The 20,778-nt window shown below is 47.2% G+C and overlaps 1 protein-coding gene across 2 annotated transcripts in view; it reads right to left on the minus strand.

Moving 5' to 3' along the window:
• Nucleotides 1–20,778, minus strand: part of AK8 (adenylate kinase 8) — a 122,328-nt gene that overhangs the window by 24,805 nt on the left and 76,745 nt on the right. For both annotated transcript variants that reach the window (XM_088460576.1, XM_088460569.1), the window contains one exon: nt 16,592–16,733. In XM_088460576.1, the coding sequence (XP_088316702.1) occupies nt 16,592–16,733 (142 nt within the window). The remainder of the gene's footprint in view (nt 1–16,591; nt 16,734–20,778) is intronic.

Below are 20,778 nucleotides of genomic sequence, written 5' to 3' on the forward strand. Positions count from 1 at the left end.
AGAATCAGAGCTTATATGTGCTAGGACCTGTAGTTCCTCAACAGCATGACAACCGCAGATTGCCTAAATCTAATATAATATACTTAGTTTTGATATACTTTGTTAATTCCCTAAAACGTAAAGGGATATCATGCTATAACATTATACTACATAAAGTAGAATATCCCTGGAAGTAGGTCTTACCTAGCTTTTCTCCTTCAGGATGGTATGTGTTTAATGAACATATTCTGTACGCTACAACTGATATGTTTTGGACCTCTGCTAATGTTGACTCAGAGCCGTTATTGAGCGTATCCTAAATTCCTATCTTTTGTTATGTTGTATGTGCTGACAGGCGACCTTGTGTTCCCATATCCCATCTATAGTCCTGCAGTAATTGAGCCATGCTTTGAAGTGTCACCAGTCTTTTCCAGCACACTCAGCTTCCTCTAGGGGCCGTAATACCTGCTTGCTGTAAAAGATTTATTAAACTTTGTCAATACCAATTTCTAGGGTAAATATGTCTTGTCGTTCTGCTCGAGTAGAGAAATCATGTTATTCAAGCAATGAGGATGACGGAGAGTGCTAGATCCTGCCTATAGACTATACGTCTGTATGACAGAAAGTGCTGGATAAATCATATTACAGTACTGCTATTAAAATTGGAAGCTTATAGCAGAGCTACGTAGATTAAGAGGCATTAGAATGATGTCTGGAAAACTGATAGGAATTTGTGAGTCGGGTTTGGACCTGGGCTAGCTCTCTCAGGTACGTGTATTAGGTACAGTGGGCCTGATTCAGAGGCGCTCGCAAAAAGCGAGCGCTCGCTCTGAATCAGGGCGGGCGCTCTTTTTTTTAGTTGCGGCCTCCTGGCCGCTCGCATAGCTGTGGGTGACCACCCACAGCTATTGCGAGCGGCCAGGATGATGGTCGCGATGGTCAAGACCATCGCGACCATCGGGCTTGCGACGAGACCCTTGTGGTAGGGTCTCGTGGCCGCAAGCCCCAGAGAGCTTCTGGCTCTAATACAGCCGGAAGCTCTCCCAGTGACATCAATGGTGATGTCAGTGGGGCCGCCCACAAACGGTAGGCATTCGCTTGGGAACGCCTCCGTTTGTGAAGCCACCCCGCAGCCACGCCTACAAAACGGGGCGAGCTGTCGATCAACATCGACAGCCACCCCTTTGTAGCGAGTCCCAGAGCGAGTGCTTTTTGAGCTCACTCCGGGGCTCGCGCTCACTCCGGGGCTGGGCACTGATTCACGTCAATACTATTAGGTGCGATGATCTCGCGTGTGTGAGTCATCGCGGCAGTTGCCACGCTTTACTTTAGCCCGGATTCGCCTAATATTGCTCGCAGCTCCATAGGGCTCAGAGCAAAATGATGCGAATCTAGGCTCGGGTAGCGAAGGGTGCGAGATGTGGTGCCGTTGCCGGCACTTAAACGGCACATCGCACCCTTCGCACCTAATTGGATTGATTAGTGTCTTCATTTTCGCCACGGCACTCCCACACACACGGAGCGCTGGCCACTCGCATGGAGCGACAGCAGTGGAGTAGCTTCTTCCGCTGGTTGCAACTCCTCTATGTCATTAATGGGTCGGGAGTACGGTGGTAGGCTATACGGTCACAGGGCCTGATTCAGAGGTGCTCGCTCTGAAACAGGGTGGCCGCTTTTAAAAAAAAAAAAAAAAAACGGCCTCCTGGCCGCTTGCACAGCTTTTGCGAGCGGCCAGGTGATGGTCGCGACCATCGGGCTTGCGACGAGACCCTTGTGGTGGGGTCTTGTCTGTCGAAAGCCCCAGTGAGCTTCCGGCTCTATTAGATGTCAGTGGGGACGCCCCCAAACAGCAGGCGTTCCTTCGGGAATGCCTCCGTTTGGCCAGCCAACCCCCCCGGCCCGCCTACCAAACGGGACGAGCTGTCGATCAACATCGACAGCCGCCCCTTTTGGATGCGAGCGCCGGAGCGAGTGATTTCTCGCTCGATCTGGGGCTCGCACGCCACGCGTGCGCACTGCCCACCCATCGACCCGCTTGCGGGCGGGTCTGAATCAGGCCCACAGTCCAGGAGGAGAAGATGTCACTCCAAACCCACTATAGATGAGATGTGGAGGGAAAGGGCAGGGCACCCCTGACAGTAGCCCATTTACTTTGCCAGGCCCTGCAATAAAGAGCTATAGACATGTAGGACAATGCATCGTCGCTGAGCAGACTGTGCGATCACACTGAGATTTTTGTGCATTGTGATCAATTTGAGAATAGGAAACACAGGAGCGGGAAGAGACAGACAGAGGCCCTCATTCAGAGTCGGTCGCAAGAAGCGGTCTCTCTCTCTGAATGAGGGCGGCCGCTTCTTTTTTTTAGTGCGGCCTCCTGGTCGCTAGCTAAGCTGTGGGTTACCACCCACAGCTTAGCGACTGACCAGGGTGATGGTTGAGATGGTCAAGAGCATCGCGACCATCGGGGCTTGCGACGAGACCCTAAGGTTGGGTCTCGGCAACCGCAAGTCTCAGGAAGCTTTCTGCTCTGATCGAGCAGGAAGCTCCCCACTGACATCACTGCTGATGTCAGTGCGGCCGCCCACAAAACGGCAGGCGTTCGCTTGGAAACGCCTCCGTTTGTGTAGCCACCCCCCCCGCCCCGCCTACAAAACGGGCCGAGCTGTCGATCAACATCGACAGCCGGCCCTTTTGTAGTGAGCTCCGGAGCGAGAGAGTTTCTCTCTTGCTCCAGGGCTTGCGCACGCGCAGTGCGGCCGCTGCGCGTGCGCAGGGCCTTAACATCGACCTGGTTGCGAGCGCTCGGCGCTTGCGACCGGGTCTGAATGAGGTCCAGAATGTTTTACTCGAGAACATGGAAAAATGCAGATCTGTAGGGCATATTCTGTCATGTCACTCCCATTAGTGAGGGAGGGGGAGGTTTCCTCGCAAGTAATGTGATTGTGCACAAATATATCCTCTAGTGGACAAATAGATATATGACTGAACCAGCTGATGTTCAATGCCCTGCACCCTGTGTACAGGCACAAGCAGAATTGGAGCTGGAATGGTTTCGGAGCCGCACTGCGCTGCTCACCGATGATCTTCCACCAAGAGGAGCTGATTGTTAATCAAAGGGGCCTATTTATCAATAATCACATACTTCAATGCTATCTGGCCCCGATATTAGCGTCATGATTGCATTGCAGTAGTAGATTATACCGCCATGATGTATGAAATAGAAATAGCACACACAGGGACAGGAGCTCTGAGCGGTCTCTTCACTCCTCTATCAGGAACACTGGCATGTGCGGACCACCAGGCATGTGCGGCAGCCATTGCCAGGGAGGAACACTCTCTCAGTCAATGTTATGAAGTCTAGCCCATAGGCTAGAGCAGAACAACGCCATCGTCAGATGTTGTTAGCGGCAGGGGCCAAACTCTTAGTAAATATCTGCTACGATCCCTCCATAGTACATCTGGAGGATACTTAGGGGGGAATTCAATTCAGTGCTATGGTGAATAGCACCGGGAGGGAGCTCCCGCAGCTATTGAATTCAACGCGCTGTTTGGGCGGGCAAAGGATTTCTTATCGCACCCCCGTGGGGATGAAAGGAGAAATCCGACAAAAGCGCGCAGCTGTTTGCCGGCTTATCGCGACGCTAACAGCCGCGTGCCCGGCACTTTAGTTGGAGAATGCCGGTTACCGCACCTTAACACCCAGGTTAAGTCGCAAGAACCGGCATTCCCTGACTTTCCTGCTTCCCGACAAGATACACAGCGCACTGAATTGAATAGCTGCGAGAGCTCCCTCCCACGGCTATTCATCATCGCGCTGAATTGATCCCCCCCATTATGTTTGTGGATATCTCCCGAAAACGGGTGATCTTGGGGAATATGCCGCAAATATTTAACGATAAATAGGCCCCAAAGTCATCTGCAGAAATGGATACAGCGGCGATTTTCAGCCGGCTGCACGTGTCATATAGATATATATATATATATATATAAATAAACCCTCGTTAATTCCACCGAAACCTTAGTACTGAGAGTAATTGTATTACATATATTCATAGCCTGATTAAGACCCAATTTGACCTTAGGCAAGATACTGGTTTGAGGACCTTCACCCCTACGCTTGTCAAGACACCACCCTAATCCAGGAGCCTAGGCTGCCTAATGGAGGATTAGGCTATGCATATGTGTGATAATAGCTACCTTGAAAACTAAAATAGTATTACTGAGGTCTGTGCTAGGACAGTTTAGTCGCTTTTACTAAGCTATCCAAGGGGATATTTCAGACGGCCCACCTTGCAGGAGCGTTAACTATCCTTTAATATACCAGGAAACCAGAATGTGATATTGATTTTCTTATTTAACCCATTCGCTGCATGAAACGCGCCGTGTCCTGGTAAACTAAAAATCAATGAGGTTTAGGGAGGGGGCTGCCCCTGTGCGTATGCAGACTGACAGGTCCTAAGCCTGTTCTCAAAAGGCAACCTCTGATCAAACACAGGCGGCCCACTCATTGGCGCCCAGTGTAGGGAAGCATGCAGTTCAAAGGTAGTGTACATTTTAGATGGACTTTGCTTTAAAAGTAATTGCGTCTGGTCTCAAGTGAGGCTGGCTGCAAACTGAGTAACAGACTATCATAAACTAAGTTTTAACCCACGTGGAAGCCAGTGGTGACCCTGTGATGTCTCTTCCAAATCTAATTCACCAAACCTTCTCAAGCAAGAGGGCTTCAAAGTCAGTCTTGTACAGCTGCTGTCTCCCAGCCAGGGATAGAAATGCTAGGAGGTCACGGGTGAATGTTCTGCATGAATATAAAAAGTAAGAAACCGGCTTCATTTTCTGCCACGTTTTAGCTTTTTATTTCTCAAAGATTCCAAGTGTTAGCAATAGCATCTGCCATGTCGTACCTATCAGCTCAATTTAATGCCCTGACCTTTATGGGACCACACTGAATTCCCATTTCAAGCTACGTGACTTTCCTGCATCGGGAGGTCACATCTATTCCCGCTGAGCTGGAAGAGTCTCTGAAATATCACTGGTTGGATCTGATCTCAGTAAGGGAAACAGATTAATGATATGGTTTCTCTACCTTGTAGCATAACAGCAATCTGCTGCAGAACAGTTTACTTTTTAAGTTAGCTACTTACCTGCATCATCCGTCTCCCATGCCGGTTGATCTCTCATGCTAGTCGTAGGAGATAGATTCATCAGGTATTCTAGTAGCTTAAAAAGGACAGTGGGCCTGATTCAGAGCCGGACGCTATTTGCGCTCGCTCGTTCAGAAAAAGAGGGTGGCTATTCAAATGAACCGTTCGCACTTTGCGGTCTGTTCACGCCTCTATGTCTGAACGAGCGAACAAAACTTGCGGTCGTAATTTTGAAAACGAGGCCCCCTGGCCGCTCGCATCATACGTCATGTCCGCTATTTATTAGATTAATCGAGTACATCGAACAGCGTATGAACTGCTCGCTATTCTTGTGGCTGGTTTTTCCTACCGCTATATTGCGAGCAGTTCTGACTTTAAAACAACCAAGTGACGTGGTTAATGACGCTGCTGTATTAATTATGCACACCCATAAAACGCCTGTTTTGACCTTTAAGCACGCCTGCGTTCTGAATTCCACTCCCCGTTTTCAAGCACCTTCCCCTGTTACCACCCACATACGCCTCCTCCTGTCTCTCAAAATAGCAGGCATTCGCTATTTAGCGAACAAACGATTTTCGGCCGCACTGACTGGTCCACGCATGCGTATAACAAAATGTACGCATGCGCAGATGTGCGAACATCGCTCGGAACGAGCGAACGGCCGCTTACGAGCGGCTCTGAATGAGACCCAGATACCACTGTCACTGATTATCAAACATTACTTACCTCTGAACTTGCCTATCTTTCATAAAGAGAACTCTAGGAGAATCCTGGAGGGGGCATCCAGATGGAAGTTGCGGAGGCATGTGGGCGCATGTCCAAAATGTTAGTAGTTCCAGGCCATGCGGATTGCCAAAAGTGCTCTGAAGCCTCAGATGCTATAATGCAAGATCACACCTTGCAGTCTGTGCTAGGTGATTGCCAGTGATACCGGTATCACTACTGCACACCGTGCTAATGTTTTGTGTACCGACTTTGACCATGACTTTTTGACTTCCCTCTCTGCCTTCTCCTTTGTCTGCTGACTACCTCACCTTGCATTGCCTGCTCCTTTATCTGACCTGTGTACCAGATCTCGGAACCAGAATTTGACTAAGCTCCTGCCTTTTCCTTCTAATTAAGAATCCTAGTGCCCCTAGGGTTGCTATAATATTAGCCAGCCACAGAACCTGTGTAATTCATATTTGTGCCAGATTAAAAGGATATTATAGCAACCCTAAGTGCACCAGACCCTTGGAACCATACCTTGACCATGAGCTTGTCTAAATCTAGTCTGTCATTATCTTGCCTGCATGTGTATCAACCAAATACTGTCTAACTAGGAGTTACTCTCCTCCGCTAACACCTACCATGAAACAGGTGAACCCCTTGCTCCGCAAATACCAGTGCTACATATGCGGTGTTATACTTGCACCTTCAGTTGCTCAGTCCTAGTTGCCATATAACCTGCACCAATGGTTACTCTCTTCCACTGCCATATTTCCAATAGCCTCCATTACCAGAGTTGTTCCTGAACACATTGGGTAGCAATTCTACCTGTATACTGTGACAGTTGTATTCCCATGAGTGCGGCGCATGCACATAGGGGATAGGTGGGCTCCATTTTTCAATTTGCCCTGGGCTCCAAATAACTTGGTTAATCTACTGCATAGGAGACCTGGTATGGGACAGGGGTAGCTTCATGAGAAAAGTTACCACTTGGTTGGCCACAGCTCTGGTCCAATCACTTGCTGCTTTATCCCGACACATTATCCTTTTCAAAACGCCAGTGGATATCCAAATGTCAAATTTAAGAATCCGGCTTTGACCACATGAGCCAATCCTGTGGTTCAACCCATATCACAAAAAACAGGATCTATTTCCATAAGAACCATGCAAGTGGGTAGTCGATTAGATAAGTAAGACAGATTACGCCCGACTCAAAGAGAACCCCATTCAGTGGACGGCAGCTCGCCCTGGCAGATAGAGGTCTTCTACCAACCGGATCTCAGCGTATTTCTGAAAATGGTTCTATTATATTATGCCTGCACCCACCACCCTCATGTGCCAAAATCACAGGGAGATCGGGAAACCCTTTAAATTTAAACATAATTGGGACACTGGGGTACTGTTGTGGAGTAGTTAAAAAAAAAAAAAAACATTGATTTTTGCAGTATAATAGTATATGACAGATTTTTTTATATTATCGAACATAATCAAAGATGGGTGTTTGTGTGGAATAATCTGAAAACGTACATTTTGCTGAATATTAAAATAGTAAAAATAGATTGCAGGAAATCGTCCTAATCAGTAGGTCCAGGGATGTTTTATAAATAACGGCCGGTTATAATTATAAAGCTGTTTTATTCAGCCGCGGTCTCAGTATAGCATTGATGTCCATAAAAACTGGGCATGATATCTGTCTGAAGTGTTCAGATCTCACATGATAATCAATCTGTCTTTGTGAGAGAGAACCCGGCATGCGGGTAAAATCCATATCCAAAGATAAATATTCTAGACCAGTCTCCGTAAACTGGCAGATAATGGCAGCAGGGACGGGTCACTGAGGTTTTATTAGCTCAATTAACGGGGAGTAAGAGAAGGCTTACACCAAGCTCTGCACACGCATGGAAAACTGAGCTGCTAGTAATGGTGTTATTAACCTTTACCAACCACCGGATTTGGCTGCAGATTCCGGCTTCATTCTGCGGTTCAAGTTTTTATTAATAGGCTGTTTATTGTGCTTAATCCACACGGGAGTCATCTGGGGAGCAATTCCTACGTCTTGTTATAGAGGCTGCAGAGTCAATATAGCACATTTGCGTTGTATACGCCATTACGGTGTAAAGAGCGGATGTCGTATCCTGAAATACATGATATGGATGGGCAGGAAAACAGACGACCCGTCTCCACATACATCCTGAACAGGTGTGCACTAAGGGGGAGATGTATCAACTCTTCTGTAGAGAACAAGTGGAAGTGTCATCGATAGCAACCAATCATATTGTAGCTACCAGTTGTCTAGTACAGTCTATAAAATGATAGCTAGATGCTGATTGGCTGGTAGGGGTAGCACATCCATTTGTCCTCTTTAGAAGGCTTAGTACATTTCCCCCTCTAGAAACGTCTCTCAGTCCTGGTGTAATCCCTTTAAAGAGGACTTGTAATCAAACCACATTTGTGTCATCAAAAATGGAGAGTGAGGGGCAGGGCCGTAGAGAGCCTGGCCGGGCCCGGGTAAAGGAGGCCTAATCGTGGGAGGCCTAATCGTGGGAGGCGTGGCCACACCCCCTTGAAAAAAAATAAACTATCAATGGCGCTGCGCGCCGGGGAGGGGGGCGCTGTAAGCCCTCCAGCCTGGCACTAAGCAGAGGGGGGGGGGCGCCATCAGTGTGATCGCTTCCCCCCAAAGCCATAGGAGAAATGCTGTGTGCTGAGCTGCTGTGAGGGGGGGGCGACCCCTCCAAGAAGCCCGGGCCCCTCTAGGAAGCCTGGGCCAACTGTACGCGCTCCCCCCCTCTCAGCGCCCATGGTGAGGGGATTTCCACAGGCTGAGAAGGCAGAGCACACCGGATGGTAAGATGGCCTTCCCCGAAAAACACAAGGTTCTGTCTGATTGACTGGTATCCGCCAAGTAGTCGGCATTCCGAAGATCGACTCCAGGATGTCGACAGGTTCTGATTATCGACAGTCATAATGTAGACAACCAATATGTCGACATACAATTAGGTCGACATGGTTAAAATGTCGACACAAGAATGTCAACATACTTTTTTTTGTTGATTTTTAGGTTTAGGTTGGGGGTTAGGGGTTAAGTTTAGTGTTAGGCTAAAATAAGCCCCCCAAAAAATCATATTTGTCTACTCTCCAGGAACCTGCGGGAGGCTCCAGATTTTTTGGGTAACCATCTGCATTTTACCGTGAGGGGAAGAGGATTAATGACGCAGATAGTCTAGCTGCTCGCACCTCATCGCCGCCCACCGGCGTCTCCTCTCCGGGCTTCTCCCGGAGAGGAAAATCAGAAAGTAGGCAAGTATAAAATAAATGTATGTCCACATTCTGGACACGTCAACTTTTTAACCTAACTGTACGGCGACATATTGGTTGTCGACCGAACGTCCATGTCAACCTTCTGAATGTGGACTGTGTGTTACCTTCCTAAGCCATGGTGCTGGGGACAATTTTCATAATGTAACTTATAACTTATAATGGCCAATGCAGCTCTCTCCTACCTCTTACTTATACCCCTTTTACACCTAAATTCCGGGTCTGACCCGGAGTTGGAACAGGGTTCTAATCCGGATCATACCCAGAATTTAGCCGGCGCCGACCCAGGATATCCCCGAGTCGGCGCCTTTCACACCGGAATCAGGTCTGCATAAACCCGGTGTTGAAGTGGATGCTTGGAGATATGTGAAGATATGGTAATGATTGCACTCACAATGCTGCACGCAGTCTAACATAAGGACGCCCCCTTTACTGTACACACATCCTTAATACTTACCAACACTGCGAAACCATCGGTAACATCGAGTACCATCGCAGCCTCACGCACACTTGCACAAGGTCCGACCTTACTCAGGAATTGCTGCGTATGGCATCGCAGTAGCTAAGTTATGCACGCCCCCTGTAACAGCGTTCAAAGGCACTGGCACGCCTGCGTTTTACCGATCGTCCCACGTCACCACCCCCAAATGGTACTTCCTGTCAATCACTCGATGCGATGGGTCTGCGTAGTCACTGCGATAGCAGTGGAGCCTTCGCGCAAACGCACGCACACTGCGATGCATACCCAAGCGAAGAACACAACCATCGTCCGATTACGTGCGTAATCGCAATACCGATCCACACTCAGTCACATTCGCAGATAGTTAGAAACCCACCCCCACCACGCAAATCCCACACCCTTATTTTGCCCTTTACTGAACCCATGTCAAATACATCATATATCTAACACCATCCATTGGCATAGGATGCCCCCAGCGGAAACGAGTGCCCATTTGAGGTGGTAAATAACTAAAAAAAGACAAGTGGACAGTATGATCTACGCACAATCGGACAATGATATTCCAGATTGGCCATGTACATTTGCACACATATGAAGCGCACAGGGTTTTTCACAAGCATGCGGCAAGCCTGCATCAGAGAGACTGCGGGCCTGGGAAATAATTGCCGTACAGCTTTGTGCACTTCATACGTGACTGTCTCGCCTGATCTGGTAACCCTACTTTCCCGAGACAGCTTGGGGTTTCCATACTGAGCGATTGCTTTAGTCTTCGACAAATCCTTCTGAAAAAGAATGTAAGCTTTGCAAATGACAAGCAGGTACAAGACTAACAAAAGCTGACAATGTAAATAGTTTCCTCTGCCGTCCAAATTCTCTGCTAGAAATTTGTCATTTTACTGAGAAGCTGAAGACCTGAAACCATTGTGTGCAACGTACATCACAGGACATAACAGGCCCCCAATTTACTAATTAACTCCTCCATATTATATATATATATATATATATATATATATATATACATACATACACACACACACACACAATACACTAGCACTCACTGACTATATAAAAAGATACACTTGCCTTGGTGCCCTCCCCGGGTAAGGAGCTCACTCCGATTGGAGGTTAAGAAAGAACAGCGGCACTCACAGGACTTCAAATAAGCTGCAACGCTAGGTCATAAACTAGCGTTGCAGCTATTTGAAGTCCTGAAAGTGCCGCCGTTCTTTCTTTACCTCTATACAGTGCATCCGGAAAATATTCACAACGCTTCACTTTTTCCACATTTTGTTATGTTAGTCTTATTCCAAAATGTAATAAAATTATTTTTGTCCTCAAAATTCTACACACAATACCCCATAATGACAACGTGTAAAAAGGTTTTTTTGAGACTTTCGCAAATTGAATTAAAAAAAAACACAGTAAGAGAAAAAAAAATGATATATATACATATATAGTAAACATATAGAACGGGGAGGAGTAAACTGTATTTAAAGGCAAATCGGGCCTAAAAGAAATTTAAAAAGTTGAGGAGCAGCTTCACAGGTAAGATGCAGGCAGCTGTCGCCCCTATAAGTCAGTGGAGGGAAACCGTGCGGGAGGTGTTTCAGTAACTATCATGATACTACATGAATTACATTATGTCTTTCCCTCAGTGCTTTAGGCACCCCCTGTACACCCTGTACAACAACCTATTTATAGAGCTGGCCGCGGATGCAATAGATTATCTATAGTTTTCCAGATAAAGTCTGGGACACCCTGGTAGCAAAAAAAAAATAATATATATATTTCTCACCCTGTGGTAGCAGACACCAGGTCCGCGAAACGCGTAGGGTCAAAGCAGGATATTAGAGACCACACTCATTTAAGACATTTCTGAGGTTAGAGAGCGCTGGATCACCCCCATTTTCATATAGACTTTCTAGGGAATAGTGGTTGATTTATTCCCTATCCTGGCTGCATTCCTGATCCTCATCCCTACCCGACCTACTGGTGCGAGTCGCCCCTGCTTGATTCTCCCCAAAGCACATGGATTTCCAAAGCAAGTGTTTGCAGTGAATTTGACATCGGCCAAAAGAGGGAATTAGGCTTATTTCTAGGGACGCTGATTGTTGTGCGGAGGGGACACAAAGTAAAGTCAACTCTGCTGAAGAAGTTGAAATGTGAGCTAGCGGAGATCAGTCCTTGTAATACTTTTATTGGGAGACATTTTAAACCTTTCATTTGTACTTCAATGAAGAAGAGCAGTTCTAGGTGCACTTTGCCTAGGCGGAAAAGTATCGCGCGCGTGCCAGCTTATCCCCGTATTTAATTTGAAAGTACGCGAAAACGGGACCCGGCGAAACTTAAACAGGCGGAAAGTACTGTCAGATTTGGGGAAATCAGCCTGACACCCCCCAAAAGATGCTCTGACATGGGGGTTCCCTATGGTACCCCCCAATTTGGCTTGCTGAAGGTATTTGGTGTTTTTAAACGGGCTCAATAGCTGCTAAATAGCGTTTTTGTATAAGTGGTGCAGAATAGTATTCAGGAGTATTTTTTTCAGAAAATAACTTATCCCAGCAAATTTTGGGTACTTGAAAATGGGGGTCAGCATATTTAAAAGTTGCTAAAGTGAAGCTGAAAAATCGTGAAAAATCCACCTGTCGTAAGCCCCTGCAATCAAAAAAACACCTGGGGCATACTTGGGGACCCCCCAGAGTCAAGTTCGCTAGTTTTTAACTTTGTACCCCAACTTTTTTTTTCGCCCCCCTTTTTCTAAGTAATTTTTTGGGGTGTCCTTAAGTGTTGTTTTTTTTTGGACACTGTTTACTTTTGGGGGACTGTCTGAAGGCTGCAGGGGGGCTCCCTCAACGTTGCACCCCAAAACCCCAATTCTGCACTTTTTTCCGCCTGCTATTTATAGGCGATACTTTTTGCCTAGTACATGGCATTGACTTTCCGCCTAGGTGAAAAGTCTTTCAAATTGAATACGACGTAAAACCAAAACAGGCGAAAATGACGTCATCGGCGAAAAGTTTTCACCAAAAACGCGAAAACGGCTTTTCGCTCCAAATTGAATACGGGCCAAAGTGTTTGCTGAGAATGCAATGTTTTTCTGAAAAGGTGTCATTTTTGTGGGTACTACATAAAAGTTAGCGACCTTCATGTAGGAGTGTAGGGAGTGCAAACGTCGAACAGCGGGCTCAACACAGGAGTGAGGAAACCCCCAGCAGTGAAGGGGTCAATTCCTGTTTCTAATAGATACGGTCACAGAATGTACAGATCCTTTCTGTTTATTTTTTACAGACGTAGATTTCTTTATAACTCCATTAGAAAAATGATATTGGGTTAGCGTGTGCCTTTATGGCAGCTCTGACAAATATCAAATATATATGCAAATACACAGAGAAATAAGGATGCCTGAGAACAATGATTTATATCCTCGCCTCTTACATAACACTTACAGAACCATAACGCAGGCATGAGCTGCATCCAATATTTGGTTCTGAATTTGACTATATCATAAAGTATCTGTAAAGCATGTGTCAATTTTCTTAGCTGTCTTTCTTCTGCAAATTATTATCTCTTTTTCAAATCTCTCCGGAGGTTACAAAAATATGTCAGTCACACAAACATAGGGGCATATTTACTAAAGTGAGAGTTTTTAGAAGTGGAGATGTTGCCCATAGCAACCAATCAGATTATAGCGATTATCTTCTAGAAGGTGCTAGTTAAATGTTACGAAGAATCTGATTGGTTGCTATGGGCAATATCTCCATTTCTAAAAACTCTCACTTTAGTAAATATACCCCATAGACTCTTAGACTGTCAGCATGTTATGTGATGGCAGAGAGGGGATAGGATGAGGACGGATTTACATTACACAGAACAAACAGAGCTCAGTTGGGCGTTCCAAAGTCTCCCTACAACAAGTGCCATGTGTCTGTGGTTGCCACGGTAGTCCATAACACTATATAGAATTATAAATCATTAATACATATCCCCTAACATTTGGGAAGGGGGAGTCTTTGAAGCATGCTTGGAAAGGGTGTGTGGCTGCACGTCACCTTGGTTACATGTCAGTTTGGGGGCGTGGCTGTGTGTCACACCCCCGTTGCTCATCATGCTGGAGGTGTGCTCAGTGCTTTCCAAGCTGCTGGGCTGGCCCCAGCCTCTCCTAAACATGTTGCAAGCATGCAGCCCGCAGGTGCGACAGTGGGCCTGATTCAGAGGCGCTCGCAAAAAGCGAGCGCTCGCTCTGAATCAGGACGGGCGCTGTTTTTTTTAGTTGCGGCCTCCTGGCCGCTCGCATAGCTGTGGGTGACCACCCACAGCTATTGCGAGCGGCCAGGATGATGTTCGCGATGGTCAAGACCATCGCGACCTTCGGGCTTGCGACGAGACCCTTGTGGTAGGGTCTCGTGGCCGCAAGCCCCAGAGAGCTTTGGTCTCTAATAGAGCCGGAAGCTCTCTCACTGACATCACTGGTGATGTCAGTGGGGCCGCCCACAAACGGCAGGCGTTCGCTTAGGAACGCCTCCGTTTGTGAAGCCACCCCCTCGGCCACGCCTACAAAACTGGGCGAGTTGTTGATCAACATCGACAGCCGCCCCTTTTGTAGTGAGCCACAGAGCGAGTGCTTTTTGCGCTAGCTCCGGAGCTCGCGCTTGCGCACTGGGCCACCATGGACCCGCTTGCGAGCGGGTCTGAATCAGGCCCTGTGTCCGGAAAGCAGGACTGTCCAGCTAAAGTCTGGGTGGTTGGGAGGTGTGACTAATAATAGCATGAAAACAACAAACCAAGCAAAAATGGTAATTTATCACCATTCTTCTTACAGTCTCCAACAGTGATTTATGTTGGAAAAAAACCCACTACATCAACTTCAGCATCTAATGGGCCGTATTCAATTAGCCGCGAAAAGTGCCGTTGGAGAAAAGTTTTCTCAGATTTGTGCCTTTTGACTGTTTCCAAAGTATCTCCATATTCAATTTCCCAGAGTTTTCACATAGGCGAAAACTCCATAGGCGAAAAAGTTTCTCCAGCAAAAGGCAGGAGAAAAGAAGTGCAAAATCCATATTTTGGGGTACAAATGTGAGGACTTGGGGGGTCATTCAGACCCGCTCGCGAGCGGCAGTACGCTCGCAAGCGGGTCGATGTTCCACACTGCGCATGACGGAGGGAGCTCCGTCGTGCGCATGCGCGAGACCCGGACTGCGACAGCCAAGCTGTCGCTCCGGGTCTCGCACCAAAGGGGGCGTGCTGTCGATGTTGATTGACAGCACGCCCCCTTTGGTGGGCGTGCCTGCCAGACGGAGGCGTTCCCATGGGAACGCCTACCGTCTGGGTCCGGCCCCACTGACATCACTAGTGATGTCAGTGGGAGTGATTTTGGCTCTGATAGAGCCAAAATCACTCCAGGGCTTGCGGCAGCGAGACCCTACCGCAGGGTCTCTGTCGCAAGCCCGATGGTCGCGATGGTCAAGACCATCGCGACCATCATCATGGACGCTCGCTATAGCTGTGGGTGGTAACCCACAGCTATGCGAGCGTCCATGAGGACGCTCCAAAAAAAGGTAGGAGTGCCGTGATTCAGAGCGAGCGCTCTGGTCAGAGCGTTCAGCTCTGAATCAGGCCCGTGGTTCATAACCCTTTGGACACCCCCCTCCCTAATGACTAATAGGACAAAAAAAATAAAAAATAAAATAAAAACTTAATTCACCCCAAAAAAAGACAGGGCGAAAATGAAAAGAGTGTTGGAAAATGGAAAAAAAAAGTGTGTGTGTGTGTGGGGGGCTGGTACTTTGGGGGGGGGCTATATGGATGGGACAGGTGTTTTTGGGATTGCAGGAGGCTGCAGCTGGTGTATTTTGAGATTTTTTAAATCGAAATTTTAGAGACATCAAAATACACTAGTACCCATTTACATGTACCCCAAATTTAGCCTCGGTACTTATTTTGCAGAAAAAACATCATTGCTTTCTATCATTTTTCAACGCATATGCAAATATGCATATAACAGCCCTTTGAAGCAAAATAAGATCACTAAATACCTTTATTAGGGATATTAATACTATTCTATATTGAGTCCCAGGGTCACTGAAGCTTTTTATGGGGTACAGACTGATTTCCCCCCCCAAAAAAGAGGTCCTTTTCGCTAGTTTCGCTTTGAAGAACATTCGCCTATCCGCGTTTTCGCCTGTTTTACAACTGAATAGGGCGAAAAGTGGGGACGCACATGCAGAAAACATTGCGGCAAAACAGGCGAATTCAATCCGCTTTTCGCCAGGCGGCACTTTTCGCGGCCCTAAATATGAAAGTGAGAAATTTCTGAAAACAGGTTCTGTAGCTAATACCAATCACATTATGGGGGAGATTTAATTACCGGTTGTGTTTGAAAAATGACAGTTAGGAGCTGATTGGTTGGTACTTTATCGCCGTCCACTTTATCACTCTCCGAGGCTTAGTACACAGACCCCACAGCTTGTAAAATGACAGGAGCTGATTGGTTGGTACTTTATCTCCGTCCACTTTATCACTCTCCGAGGCTTAGTACACAGACTCCACAGCTTGTAAAATGACAGTTAGGAGCTGATTGGTTGGTACTTTATCTCCGTCCACTTTATCACTTTATCACTCTCCCAGGCTTAGTACACAGACCCCACAGCTTGTAAAATGACAGTTAGGAGCTGATTGGTTGGTACTTTATCTCCGTCCACTTTATCACTCTCCCAGGCTTAGTACACAGACCCCACAGCTTGTAAAATGACAGTTAGGAGCTGAATGGTTGGTGCTTTATCTCTCACAATTTTATCGCTCTCCAAGCTTTATAAAATCTCCTCCCTATATCTGTCTAGTACAGGTTAAAAAATGAAAGCCAAGATCTGATTGGTTATAAATGGGCTATTAACTCTTTTCTTGATTACTGGGCAGTTTTCTAGCATGTCTGCTCACTGTAATTGTAAAGAATAAGCAATAAGTGAAAATCAGCGAGACCAAGTGTTACCTGTTAGGGATAAATCCAGCATCACTCAGCATTGCAGCCTGCTCCACATCTCTCGGGAATCCGTGCAGTACCCAGCCACGTGTGGCACACTCCAAGCTGCTCAGGCGGGCAGCCAGAATCCTCAGCACAAGGTTATCTGGCACTAAGTACAAAGAGAATATAATCAGATCTAGAATTCTGCACCAAGTTATTGCTACAGTTCAGCTTCTGCACCAACATTATAAGGACCCTGGGCCTGATTCAGACCCAGGACGCTATGCTGCGCTCGCTCGCATTGAGCGATTTTTCACAATCTGTGCAATCGTATGAGTCGCAATGCGCGTGCGCGAACCAGTCATTGCGATGGGAAAGTGCTCGCCCGCAGCCCGCAGTCGGCCCGCTATTTTGAGTGACAGATAGTGCCGTTTGCGGGTGGGAACAGGGGAAGGTGCTTGTAAACAGGGGTGTGGATGTGCCAACGCAGGTGTGCCCGACCGTCAGAACGGCGTTTAATGGGTGTGCATAATTAGCAAAGTAGCGTCATTACACACGTGACTGGGTTGTATTTTAGCCTGAACTGCTCGCAATGTTGTGGTGGGAAAAGGCTACCACAAGTGCTGCGAGCAGCTCCGATGGCTCTCGATGTTCCCGATTAATTCTACAACTGGCGGAGATGACGTGTGTTGCGAGTGTCTTTATAAAGGTGCGAGCGCATAGTGCAGCCGCTCGCTGTTACTTAGTGGACGGCTTTACGCGACGCAGTGCGAGAGCATTATTTAAATAGCCGGCCCCTTTTAGCCAGCGAGCGGCTGCAAATAGCGTCCTGGTCTGAATCAGGCCCTCTGCACTTTAAAAGAGACACACTAGATTTATGTAAGTGTGTGCTGCAGATGCGCGGGAGAGTGGCTGAAATTGCACCATTCCCGTTAGAAAACCAGCAGCGGCTGCCCTTCCTGACTGGCTACACACTGGCTCTTACATGACTTTCTGGTACAGCCTGCTGCAATTCATTCACACTGCAGAAGAGTATAAGAGTCCTATCTATCAAACGCTAACTTCGGCAGAACAGACCATTTTCACTGGACAAAGGATAAATTCAATATCTAGGATATTTATAAATCCACTAGTCTAAAAAAAAAATCACTGATTTCTCAGATGTTTACATAGTTACCATCGGCATCAGTATGATTTACCGCCGTCCGCATGTCGCAAATCCCGGCAGCTGCAGCCCGACACAGGTGGAAATCCCGAACGTTGGAAGGTAAGTATAAACTAACCTATTCTACCCCCTAACCCTCCCTTAGGGGTGCCTAACCCTAACCTCCCCCCCAAGTGCCTAACCCTAATCCCCCCTCTAAGTACCTAAACCTAAACCCCCCTTCCCCTAACCTGACCTAAACTCCCAGGAGGTGCCTAACCCTAAGTCCCCCCTGGGAGCCCTAAACCTAACCCTCCCCGCCCCCCGCGGCTGTCCGCGCCCGTCTCCCGGCATCACTTCGATCGGGATGCTGGGCGCCGGTCTCCTGGCGTAAGTAAAATGGCAGGTGTTGAGATTTCGACGCCTGTCATTTAACCCTTGCCGGGATTAAGCAGTCGGGATGGTAACGGGAAACAGTCGGGAAGCCGGCGGACGCAATGTCGACCGCCGGCTTCCCGACTGTTTCCCGTTACAATCAGATACCGCCATCCCAATATATTTCTAACAGAAGGGACTATGTACGAAGCCTTGGAGAGAGATAAAGTGGACGGAGATAAAGTACCAGCCAATCAGCTCCTAACTGTCACTTTACAGGCTCGTGTTTGAAAAATGACAGGAGCTGATTGGTTGGTACTACAGGGCTTAGTACATAGACCCCAAATGCGCACAATTCATCAACCTATTACAGCATAGACTTTTGTAGCTAGTCCCCTGTAGCGAATATAATCTCCAGATTGCGTTAGCTACAATTTCCCATTGCTCAGCCAACAGTGCGCTTTACCATTTGCAAATGCGCAAGTGGCAAGTGGAGTAATTCGCCGCTGCGTTAAGAGAGCGGCAATAGAGTGCTTCGATCGTGACAGCCAGATTTGAGGCGTGCCGTCCTGGCAAGCAAGTATTGTTAAATATCTACAATAGTTTGGAGCTAAACAATTCAAAATTAATTGTTATTTACCTGGGAAAAATCCAGATAAATTTATTATTATTTTATTTTATTAACATTCAACCGGTCCCACATTCACTGATTGCAAATTTTCTAGCAAAAGGCACAAGAATTTAACACGCAGTCTTGTGAAACTGACGTCTGGCTCTACAATTGTCCCTATGTATTATTGTCCAATATACCCAACCAGGCTATGTGCGTAAGTCAATAGGAGGACAAAAGAACTACTATCAAATTTGCATTTTTGGGACATATATAGGACAGCATATTTTACCAACCAAATATATATTTATGGCTTTGCCAGAGTTAAGCGGTAGCCTGATCATTTTTAACCCATACTGCTGAGATCCTGAGCCTTGCTGAAACAATTAGCGCAGTGGATGGATGCATGGAAGAGCAGGACAGCGAATTGTTTGTTTATTGTTTACTGCCATCTGCAGGCCCAAAGTGGAACTTCCATGTGCTAGATAAACTGATATAAGAAACTTGACAACCACAGGCATCTGGGTAGGGTCAACAACAACGCTATAGAAGTGCTAATGAATCACCGGGGAAGAGAGTACACGCCATACGAGAAATATTCCTTAAGGATCTGAAATGGCCTATGCAAACGGCAACTAAGCACTGTTAGGGAAACAGATGGAAGGCAAATTATAACTAAGGTACATGGAACACCTGCATCAAACAAAAATGTAAATATATATGTAAAAGATTCCATAACACTGACCAAACATAAGGCGCCGCGCTGCTTCAAGCTACTGAAAGGAGAGTGTTTTCCCAATGTACTTTAGCTTGTCTGTCAGTAGTCTCCGGGGATGTAGTCAGCATCCTGCCCGGGACACTAAGTTAAACTTTGCAAAACAAGCTGCAACTTTAAATGATATGTATTCTGCTCGCCCAGCCAACTGTACCATTTACCTGCTGTTACCCAAACCTGTGTATAATAAAGAGACACATTTGCTAGTGCACCAAATCTGTATTAGCGAGCAATAATGGCAAATGAGAAACAGCAAAACACAATCATTACCTAGGTTACTGGTTCCAATGCTAACTGTGCTGCCTATACAGCAATCATCTCCATTGTATCAGCTTTTTTATTTAGTGACCGTCATTATACAGTGCATACACACATTCCACAGCGATTTACTGAGAGTATTATAGTCATTCACATCAGCCCCTGCCGCAGAGGAGCTTACAATCTACAGTATATCCCCTACCGCATGGACACACACACATTTTGGACCGAAACCAATTAACCTACCAGTATGTTTTTTTGGATTGTAGGAGGAAAAGGGAGCACCCAGAGGAAACCCATGCATACACATGCAAAACATACAAACTCCATACATACAGGGCCCAGGTAGCAGAGGAAGGTGACCAAATTTGAGAGGTATGGCCACACCCCTTTGAAAAAATAAAATAACAATATTCTACGTGTGGAGCTGCAAAGGGGCACATTTGACCCACTTAGAAGCACAGCAAAGGGAGACATTCCTCCCCTTAAGCAGCTGAGGGCCCTCCAACAAGCTCGGTTAATCACTTCCCAACCCCCCTTACACACATATAAGGAATTGACCCATGACCTCAATGCTGTGCAGGGCCGGTTCGAGCTGCACTGGTGTGGGCGGAGTGCAGTAGCCGACAGGACCCATACATAACTTGCAGCTCCCTTGTAGCCTGGCCCCGGCAGAACTGGACTCTTCCAGGTTGCTCAGACACGGCCAGGTGGGACCTTGCAGACTGCGATGCGGCGGCGTGACGATATAGGTCACATCATCGCACATTGTCCCCGCCACTGCTGAGGCAGGCTGCATTCGTGAGGGGCTGGGGGCTGAGCAAGGTGATGGGGGGGCTGAGGATGGTGATGAGGGCTTTTGGGCTGAGGATGCTGATGAAGGCTGAGGAACGTAATGAGGGGCTGAGGAATGAGGATGGTGATGAGGTTCTGAGGTTGAGGAAGGCGATGAGGGGTTTTGGGCTGCGGAGTGAGGATGATGATGAGAGGCTGAGGATGGGGATGAGGGCTGAGGACAGCGATGAGGGGCTGGGGAAGGTGATGAGGGGCTG

This window comes from Taudactylus pleione, unplaced genomic scaffold (assembly GCF_031769625.1).
Source record: "Taudactylus pleione unplaced genomic scaffold, aTauple2 ptg000003l, whole genome shotgun sequence".
Classification (NCBI taxonomy): Eukaryota; Metazoa; Chordata; class Amphibia; order Anura; family Myobatrachidae; genus Taudactylus; species Taudactylus pleione.